Source organism: Alosa alosa, chromosome 7 (assembly GCF_017589495.1).
Source record: "Alosa alosa isolate M-15738 ecotype Scorff River chromosome 7, AALO_Geno_1.1, whole genome shotgun sequence".
Taxonomy (NCBI): Eukaryota; Metazoa; Chordata; class Actinopteri; order Clupeiformes; family Clupeidae; genus Alosa; species Alosa alosa.
Window position 1 is genome coordinate 19232641 of NC_063195.1, and position 11084 is coordinate 19243724.

The following is an 11084-nucleotide window of genomic DNA, read 5'->3' on the forward strand; positions in this document are numbered from 1 at the left end:
GTGTGCTGTGCGCACACAAAAGTATGTGAAGTGTACTGTGTGTATGCATTACCAGTGTGTGTGTGTGCGTGCGTACACATGCATGTGGTGAGCATGAATGTGGCGTGAGCTACAGGTGAGAGGGAGCCTTTACATGTCCATTGAGGGACATGAGATATTATGTGCTTGTATGTTGTGTTTTGTAAGTTGAGAGAGAGAGTGTGTATGTCTGATGAACGTGTATGTTTGTACGCATTGCCCGAGTGAATGTGTATGTTTCCGTGTGTGTGTGTGATGAACGTGCGCGTATGTTTGAGTGGAAGGAATGTGTGATGTGTGTGTGTGTGTGTGTGTGCGTGGCCTGATGAACGTGCGTGAATGTGTGTGATGAACGTGTGTGTTCGCGCATGCGCGTGTGTGTGTGTTAAGTGATGAACGTCGTGTATGTTTGGAGTGAATGTGTTTGTGTCCGGATGAACGTGTGTATGTTTGGCCTGATGAATGTGCATGCGTGCGTGTGTGTGCATGTTTGAGTGAATGTGTATGTGTGTGTGCGCGTGTGTATGTTTGAGTGTATGTGTATGTGTGTGTGTGTTCGTGTGCGTGCGTGTGTGTCTCTTCATCTCCGTCTCCATCTCTCCCTCAGGGCACTTGTGTGTCGGGGTGGCGGAGCTGCTGCACCACCAGGTCGATGTTGATGATGGGGTTGAAGTAGAGCGCCCAGTAGAACAGGCAGTTGCACACAAACTGGGGGATCATGGGCCACAGCAGGATGAACGCCAGGCCCTGGGACAGCATCTTCCAGAAGTGGTTCCACATCTTCTTGGGGAGCGTCCTAAAAGGACACGGGAACACAGACAAGAGAAGTGAATACAGAGAGTGAAAGCTGAGAGACGTAGGGAGAGGGAGGGGGAGAGAGAGAAGTTGCTCCACATCTTCTTAGGGAGCGTCCTAAACATCTTATTACATTTACATTTATTCATTTGGCAGATGCTTCTTTCCAAAGCTACTTACAGCGATGGGGAATAACATTTAAGCTACAGTACAGTAAGACATTAACTGTAAGAGAATAACTACAGTGCAGAAGAGACCAAGCTAGGAATTACCACTGCATCTGTCAATTGAAATAGCTAGTACAAAAAAGGACACGACAGTTCGAAACAAGTAAACAACTGAGGGACAAAAATAAACACAGTGATATGAGAAAAAAAGACTGTAAGGCCCTGGAACATCTCTCTACTTCAGCCAAAAGCTGTGTCCACTCCCTCTGATTGGTAGCTAGACTAGGACAAGATTGTTATGTTGCTAGAACTAGCATGAGAAAGTTGGTAATATCCTAACTGTGCTACAGGTACACAACACAGAAAGTAAAACAGTGTGACAAGCTTGCCTAGAAGGAGTCACAAAATGGATCTTAGCTTCATTGAATAAACTGACAGCTAAAAAGATGAAAAAAAAGTTGCAAATCCTCTACCTAAAACTGTGTTAAATTAACAAGATGTATCATTGATTAATTAATTAAAAGAAAATCCCCGCTAGCTTATTTCATGAGCCTGCACAAACACAAGATGGGTTTCTCGAAATTCCACGCCACGGCTCCAGTCACACTGAATTTCCCTTCGCACACCACTTGAGAACCACCGCTCTGCGAGGTACTATTCAGATACACCATGCAATCTACACGGGGTAAACACTTTTGTTTACTTATCTTGCAATCTACACGGGGTAAACACTTTTGTTTACTTATCTTGCAATCTACACGGGGTAAACACTTTTTTTACTTATCCTGCTTTACTTGGCTAACCAGATCAGATAATATGATGACTAATCTATGTGAGACCACCTCATACATGACCAGAGGTGCGTTCAAATGAGCAAAACATAGGAACCAAAGAAAACCAATGAGAACTCATTTGAGTCGCTAAAAGAGCTAATGAGAAGCGTCCGGTCAGGTCACCTGATCTGTGCGCGGCTCCAGAGCCTCCAGAAGGCGCAGCCCTCGAGCACGGACAGCAGCATGGCGTTGACGATGACGAAGCGAGACGTCCAATAGTGCACGCCCAGCCAGTCCCAGGCAAACTCGGCGATCAGCTGGTACGGCAGCAGCGCGAACTTCACCAGGAACTCTGACCACTGCTTCCAGTTAGGGTCCTCCTCCTGCAGGGATGGGGGGTGGTATACCAGTTAATCTCTTAAACAGTTAATCTGTTAATCTCAGATATGTGTGTGTATGTGTTTGCCTTAACATTGTGTTCTGTTCGTAAGCCTTGTGTTTGAATGTTTGTCAAAAAAAAAAAAAACTTGTCATGTCAATAAAGAGAGAGAAAGACAGACAAACAGACAGACAGACAGAAAGACAGACAGACAGACAGACAGACAGAAAGAAAGAAAGAAAGAAAAATATACACACAGGCAGAGCAATTGTTTATTATTATTTGTATGTCTGACACCTTTGTAAAAACAAACAACTGAGAGATGCAGACGGACTTGATATATAGGACAGCAAATGGAGAGCGCAGAGAAACAGAAAGAGAACCAGAGAGAGAGAAATACAAAATAAAAAAACTAGCGTGTGTTGGCAAGAGAGAGAAGAGTCAGAGGGAAAGAAAGAAAGAAAGAAAGAAAGAAAAGAAAGAAAGAAAGAAAGAGGCACCATCTTCTGGCCTGGCCACTACTGATGTCTTGGTGGGCCGAGACACCGACAAAAAGAAGAAAAGAAACAAATAGATCACACATGAAGTGAGAGAGAGCAGACAGGAAGTGAGAGAGGGGGACAGAGAGAGAAAGCAAAAGTGCGGCTCTCACCGATGTTTTGGTGGACCGGGAGAAAAAGAGACAGAAACACACGGCAGAAAGAAACAGAGTGAAAGAGAAAAAATGAAAGACAGCAATCTCAATGTTCTCGTTGTTACTGTACAAATTGATTCGCCGTTTTGTTTTGTGCTTTGGCAACACTATATACCTACAGTCATGCTAATAAAGCAATGTTGAATTGAATTGAGGAAGGGAGAGAGAGAGAGAGAGAGTGTGTGTGTGTGTGTGTGTGTGTGAGAGATAGAGAAAGAAAGAGGTTTGAGAGAGTGTGTGTGTGAGAAGAAAGAGAAAGAGGGAGAGATGACAAGAAAGTGTGTTTGAGATAGAGAGAGAGAGCGAGATAGATAGATAGAGAGAGAGAGAGAGAGAGAGAAGAGAGTGTGTGTGAGAAGGAGAGAGAGGGAGAGATGACAATAAAGTGTGTTTGAGATAGATAGATAGATAGATAGATAGATAGATAGAGAGAAAAAAGAGAGAGAGAGAGATAGATAGATAGATAGATAGATAGAGAGAGAGAGAGAGTGTGTGTGAGAAGGAGAGAGAGGGAGAGATGACAATAAAGTGTGTTTGAGATAGATAGATAGATAGATAGATAGATAGAGAAAAGAGAGAGAGAGAGAGAAAGAAAGAGAGAGAGAGCGAGCTTCTGACCGGTGTTTTGGCGGGCCGTCCGTCCAGGGGCCTGTGGACGCGCTGCACGGGGCAGCAGGTGTGGATGAAGGGCCGGAAGGTGTCCTCGTAGTCAAACAGGTAGAGGTAGAGCAGTGTGAGGCGCGGGGAGCCCTTCAGAGCATACAGCAGGAACAGAGACTTACCGCCGCTAACCGCCTGGGGAACACACACACACACACACACACACACACACACACAGACAAGCAAATTGGCAAATTGATGAATGCAAAGAAACACAGTAAGTCAGACAGATAAACGGATCTGCTAAAACTTAAAACCACAATACATAACAAAACCACAATACATAGCAAACAATCCCTACTGTATATTGCTTTCCCTCTCTCTCTCTCCCTCCCTTACTCTCTCTCTCTCTCTCTCTCCCTCCCTCACTCCCTTTCTCTCCTTCCCTCCCCCCTTTTCTCTCTCTCTCCTACACACATATAATACATAGACACACCCTGAAACATGTATACACACAGAACATATACAATCAATCAGAGACAGGCAGACACAGAGAGATATTTAGATACATGTAACAGACAGACAGACAGGTGATGTGAAAACAGATCACCTGTCTCAGGGAGTAGGAAGTGTGACAGTGCGCCATGGGCACATAAGGAAATGTACCATAGCCCTGTGGCCAGTTCACTTCCTTGTCAAGTTACCGGTAACATTCCTTCCCAGTCTACATCAACATGGTCTACACAGACAGCTATGCAGACATTCAGGGAGAAGGACACAAGAAAGAAGCACATACAGAGAGAGAGAGAGATAAACGCCAAGTACACAACGCCAAGTACACATACACACACCAACACACACATAGAAATAACATGCATAGAGAGAGATGACACAAACCTCCAAAAACACACGCACACACATACACACACACACACACAGACAAAATAGGAAGAGAGATGCTTACACAGCGCCAAGCGCACACACACGCACACACACACACACACACACACCTTGTACTCCCAGAGGTTCTGCGGTGGCTTGACGCCCAGGGCGCGGACCCTCTGCAGTTCCTCTAGGATGGCGCGGCGATGAGCCTGGTTGAGCACGCTGTAGGGCGGCCGAGACAGCTCATCTTCCTCCAGCAGAGTCAGCAGCCTGCACACACACACACACACACACACACACACACACACACACACACACACAGGAGAGGAAGGATGCAGGGGTGAATATGCAGCTTACACACACACACACACAAACCAGACGCTGCAACACCAGGCTTCATCTTGATCCATAATCTTCTTCTCCACAGATGGGGACAAGGACACGGCCATTGGAGCGCATACTAGGGCTGTCACTTTACGTTCGAAAATCGATTGCACAATCGATTGGACCAACCAACACAAGTTTCGAAAACTAAAATAGGGAATCGATTTTAACCAAATATGTACACTTCATTTTAAACAATTTAAACAAATAAAAAAGATAGATGTAACAAAACCCACAAACAAGCAGAAAATAAAGAATTCCAAAAGTGCAGTAGGCATTGCGAAAGCTAAAAAGCTAAAATGTTTCACACACTGGAAACAGCTGTTTCAATCGGCTGCTGTGCTGCTTTTGCTAAAAAAATGGAGGACAACGCGATCAACCTGTGTGACATGAGAGAGACGAGTGATAAGCCCTAATAACTTGAGTTCGATGGAAGCACTTCGGGTTTTAGGTAGATCAAACTATGGAGAAGGACAAAGCGGTATGCAAACCGTGCAGTCGTGAGTTCCTTCGTAGGCGAAATTTGTTTGACATTTTTAATCGTAAACACAGCCACGTTGAAGCCTGCAGTAATGTTTTTCACTGATGTTATGACAGTCCACTCTTGTTGGCTTATTGTTTTTCGAGAATGTTGCACTCCTGTTTGTCATTGTGTACGAAACTTCACGCCAATAAATCATCAGAAATATTGCTGGCTTATTAGTCTTCACGCCCCTTCGTTAAGCCCTAATGCCTGTTAGTTGTCCGTGGATTGGCCTATATTTGGCGTTGAAAATGGAAACGTCTTTAGACATAGAAAATCGATTTTACAATCGATTCAATGAACACTTATGTCTCAAAAATCGAATGGGATTTTTTACACACACACACACTCTATCACATTATCTCTGTCTTACAGACACACACACACACTATACATATTCACATTATCACATTATCTCTGTCTAACACACACACACACACACACACAGTATACATATTCACATTATCTGTCTTACAGACACACACAGTATACATATTCAAAAATCAAAAATAGAAACCTGTTGCAAATATGTCCCCTCACACACACACACACACACACACACACACACACACACACAGCTTCAGTCTTCTATCATTTACATCAGAACATTCTGTATCTGATACAAATGCAAAGCAGTGCATTGGGTGTATGTGAGAGAGAGAGAGAGAGAGAGAGAGAGAGAGAGAGAGAGAGAGAGAGAGAAATAAAGAGAGTCTGCATTCCTTGGAAGGTAGGAGGTGGGCAGGTGGAGAACTTGGAGAGAACTGGTGGAGAATTTAGGCTTAATGCTAAGCTAAGGCTAAGCTAAATAGCTATGTGTACAGGCATACATGTGTGTGTGCGCCAGTGTGCATGTATGGAGGTCTTGTTTGTAGTCACAAGCTTACTTTGGGCCTGGTACCTAAACCAAACACACCAAGGGTTGTGTGTCATGGTGTGCAATGTGTGTGTGTGTGTGTTTGTATGTGTGTGTGTGTGTGTGTGTGTGTGGTGGTGGTGTAAGTGTGTGGTGGTGTGTGTGTGTATGTTGGTGTGTGTGTGTGTGTGTGTGTGTATGTATGTGTGTGTGATGGTGTGTGTGTGGTGGTGTATGTGTGTGTGTATGTTTGTGTGTGTGTGTGTGTGTATGTATGTGTGTGTGATGGTGTGTGTGTGGTGGTGTATGTGTGTGTGTGTATGTTGGTGTGTGTGTGTGCCTTGCCCCCTCACCTGCCGTTGACCTGCTCCGAGTTGAAGCTCTCCTGGTAGAGGGAGGCCCAGGGCCCCAGGTGTTCCAGCCACAGGGCTACGTCCTCTGGGCTCCAGCTGGACACGGGCTTACTGACCAGCAGCTCCTGCACACCCTCCCTACTGCTCCAGTGGTACACCAGCAACATCACCTGCACACACACGCACAGTGGCATTACACACACACACACGTAAACACACACACACAGTGGCATTACACACACGTAAACACACACACACAGTGGCATTACACACACGTAAACACACACACACACAGCGGCATTACACACACGTAACACACACACACACACACACACACAGCAGCTCCTGCACACCCTCCCTACTGCTCCAGTGGTACACCAGCAACATCACCTGCACACACACGCACAGTGGCATTACACACGTAAACACACACACACGTAAACACACACACACGTAAACACACACGCACGCATCATTACACACACACACACGCGCGTGTGCGCACGCACATATCATTACACACACACACACACACACACACACACACACACACACACACACACATGCGTATCAGTACACACACACACCACACGTATCATTACACACAAAAACACACACACACAGTGGCATTACACACACGTAAACACACGTAAACACACACACACACACACACACACACACACACACAGCAGCTCCTGCACACCCTCCCTACTGCTCCAGTGGTACACCAGCAACATCACCTGCACACACACGCACAGTGTCATTACACACGTAAACACACCCACACGTAAACAAACACGCACGCACGTATCATTACACACACACGCGCGCGCACGTGTCATTACACACACACACACGCACGTATCATTACACACACACACACACACACACACACACACACACACACACACAGTCATACACAAATACACACACATACGACTACAGTATCATTGCATACACACACCACACAATACACATATACAGTGTCATTTCATACACACATCAAACAATATACAGTTCACCATCATTTTCTACACGCGTGTACACACACACACTCTGCTTGTGTATGCATGGAGTGCAAAAAGTGCAGGCAGGGCATGTTTGAATACGCAAGCAGGCACAAATTAGTCCATCTATGTATGCAAACACAAGTATGCACGTGTCAATAACTGCATTCTCCACCAGTTCTCTCCAAGTTCTACACCTGCCCACCTCCTACCTTCCAAGGAATGCAGATTCTCTCTTTCTTTCTTTCTTTCTCTCTCTCTCTCTTTCTCTCTCTCTCTCTCTCTCATACACCCAATGCACTGCTTTGCATTTGTATCAGATACGGAATGTTCTGATGTAAATGATAGAAGACTGAAGCTGTGTGTGTGTGTGTGTGTATATGTGTGTGTGTGTGTGAACTCACAGCCACGGCGGTGAGTGCCGTCAGCACCCCCGAGAAGAACCCTCCCGCCGCTCGCCTCTGCCCCCCGGCCACCGCCGTGCCCCGATTGGCCTGCTCGTCGCCATGGCGCTGGAAGGCCAGCACCGAGTGCGAGACGCGGGGGTTGCCGTGGATCTGCTCGCGCCGCTGAGACACAGCGTCGGGGAACAGCTTCTCCACCGCATCCCTGTGGACGAGACAGGGTCAAAGGTCAACACAGTCGCGCACACAGTGGTGGACGCCATGGTTCTGGTGAAAGCTCAAGACTTACTCTAATATCTTCACATGTACACAACAACTAATATGCACAATAATCATTAGTACATTAAAGGGATGCTATTTTTCAAAAATGATTACCAGGAGGGGATGTAAACATTTTATGCACTTTGATTTAATTAATTCTTCTTAATTCATTGATGTGTGTGTGTGTGTGTGTGTGACACCTAGTTTCTTCTTCACCAACTAATAAGCATCATGTGTGTGTGTGTGTATAGTATGCCCATCATTAGTGTGTGTGCTAAGATAGTTTCTTCTTCACAGCAACTAATGCTAAAGATGGTAATCATAATTAATGTAAAGGGGATGCTAAGATGGTATGGTATCTGTCATCATTAATCTATAAGTAAGTAGTATATAAGTATATATACTCTTTTGATCCCGTGAGGGAAATTTGGTCTCTGCATTTAACCCAATCCGTGAATTAGTGAAACACAGCACACAGTGAGGTGAAGCACACACTAATCCCGGCGCGAGTGAGCTGCCTGCAACCACAGCGGCTTCGAGGGGGGCAGTGAGGGGTTAGGTGCCTTGCTCAAGGGCACTTCAGCTGTGGCCCACTGGTCGGGGCTCGAACCGGCAACCCTCCGATTACAAGTCCAGAGTGCTAACCAGTGGGCCACGGCTGCCCTAATCTAAAGGGGATGCTAAGATGGTATAGTATCGGTCATCATTAATCTAAAGGGGATGGTAAGATGGTATGGTATCTGTCATCATTAATCTAAAGGGGATGGTAAGATGGTATGGTATCTGCCAACAATTGTGGCACCCTCCCTGCGTCCCCTGGTCAGCTTGGGGACCTCACCCTCGCGGAATGCTGACTGACCCTCGCGGAATGCTGACTCACCCTCTGAATGCTGACTCACCTGAGCAGGATGTTGACGCGGGGGAAACCCTCCCACCTCTCCCGGCACTCGGGGCACTCCGTCTTGCGCGAGGACTCCCACCACTGTGACAGGCAGTGCCGGCAGAAGCTGTGGCCGCAGTTCAGCGTGGTGGGGTCCACCAGCACGTCGTAGCAGCAGTGGCACGAGAACTCCCGCTCCGTGATGCCGCCGCCGCCACCGCCAGCATCGCCGCCGCCGTCGCCGCTGCTGCTGGCGTCTGCTGCCGCAGCCGAGGGCGTGAACGGTTTCAGTGACGTGGCGGAGGGGGAGGAGGAAGGGGCGAAGTCGTCCTCTTCCTCAGAGTCGGCGAACAGCCCAGTGTCCGAGTCGGCATCGGCGTTGGCCCCCTTCATTAGGCGAACTGTGTGCGAGGCCCGGAACAGCCTTCTTCAGGCATCAACAAACTAACGAGACCAAGAGAGCAAACACACATATGAGCTGTGTATCTGTAGTGTGTGTGAGTGTGTGTGTGTGTGTGTGTGTGTGTGTGTGTGTGTGTGTGTGTGTGTGTGCATGTCTGTGTGTGTGTGTGTGTGTGCATGTATGTTTGTGTGCGTGCGTATGCATGTGTGTGTCTGTGTGTGCGGGCGTGTGCATGTGTGTGTGTGTGTGTCTGTGTGTGCGGGCGTGTGCATGTGTGTGTGTGTGTGTGTGTGTGTAGACATGACAGAGGTGTGTATCGGAGGCAATGTGCGGTTGCAGATATGACAGAGCAGTGGGGAGGCCAGACCCACTGCTTTCTATGGATGAGGGTAGCCAGCCTTGGGACATTATGAACGGAGGGGAAGAGGCAGCGATAAGAAGGTTGCAGTGAGAGGTGACTGCTTCAGTCAAGGCCGCAGTGTTAGCCTATGTACTAAACACACAAACACACTAACACACAGAGAGAGAGAGAGAGAGAGAGAGCAGGAATAGGACTGGACGTCCTGCACGTCTATATGGGAACTACAAACATCACCCCATCTCATCACACCACGCTTTACATTTACCATACATGACGTGACTTATCTGGCTGTACTCTGAACTTTGTGACAGGCATCGGACAGCGGGATGTTGGCAGACTGAGGGAGGGGGTGAAAAAGCTCATGTCAAGCTGCCCTCTCAGTCTGATATACAACTTAAAACTGTATACCCTGTTCCGCAATGCCATCGCACGCCAAGTGTAGTTTTATTGCCTCTTCTCGATCATGCCACCTTCAGTAGGCGGAGGAACTACGATAATAACAACTTTCCCCTTGCTTTGAAACAGAAAGTAGAAGTTGCGGTCTTTTTCAGGACAATGTGAGAAGTCGGAGCGAATAGCGCGGATCACGCCATCAAATTCGCACGCTGATGATAACTCATACAATAACTACGTGTAAACTTATCTTTTTCCTGAATGACCCTTCTCAGGACTGTATGATTCTATCCCGATCTCTTTCCAATTAACGTTAGCTGTTTTCGGGTAGGTGCGAGGCTAACCCCTGCTAGCTAGCTGGCTTCCGGCATCTTGTTTCTTCTCTGAAACAATAATGTAATTTATTTCGGTAACATATGCGCATATATAATAGTAATGGCTGCTTACCTTTGAAAAACGATGGCAGGCAGAAAGAAAGCGGGTATCTCACATTACCGCTGGTGACATGACATCTAGTACTTCGTGGACTCCTTCGTGTCTGTACCGCTGGCAACTCCCCCTTCAAAGTCAATATCCCACGGGAGGGTCTATCCAACACTCGACTGCTTCCTATTGATCCAAACGCTTGTCTGTCTTCTGTCCACTGCCTGTTGATTGGATTGACCTCATGTCCGTCCATGAAATGTTCCCTCCTGTGTTTTTTTACTTGTGTAGTTTGTACACTGTACACATACACCCATGTGTAAATGCAGCAGAAACTGTGAGTGCAAGCACACATAATTATATTGCAGTTTGCAGCATTATGTAGACCTGTCCGTCACACTGTTAGCTTTTCATACAACACACACAAAAAAGAAATGCAACACTGTGACTTCAACCCTGATGAACTCACTTGCCTATTCAGAATAGTTGAACTCCGAAACAGTAGGCGGTAGCCTTGAGTCTTGA

General features: G+C 46.7%; 1 protein-coding gene across 1 annotated transcript; it reads right to left on the reverse strand.

The window, feature by feature from the left end:
- Window positions 1-508: 508 nt before the first annotated feature.
- On the reverse strand, window positions 509-10984 carry LOC125298425 (bifunctional apoptosis regulator-like). The gene is made up of 8 exons (XM_048249145.1): window positions 10584-10984; window positions 8999-9423; window positions 7839-8043; window positions 6428-6597; window positions 4437-4581; window positions 3445-3621; window positions 1937-2136; window positions 509-814 (listed from the first exon to the last, which is right to left on the reverse strand). Exons 2-8 carry the CDS (start codon window positions 9370-9372, stop codon window positions 622-624), a joined length of 1464 nt encoding a protein of 487 aa, XP_048105102.1. The 5' UTR covers window positions 9373-9423; window positions 10584-10984; the 3' UTR covers window positions 509-621.
- Window positions 10985-11084: the final 100 nt, after the last annotated feature.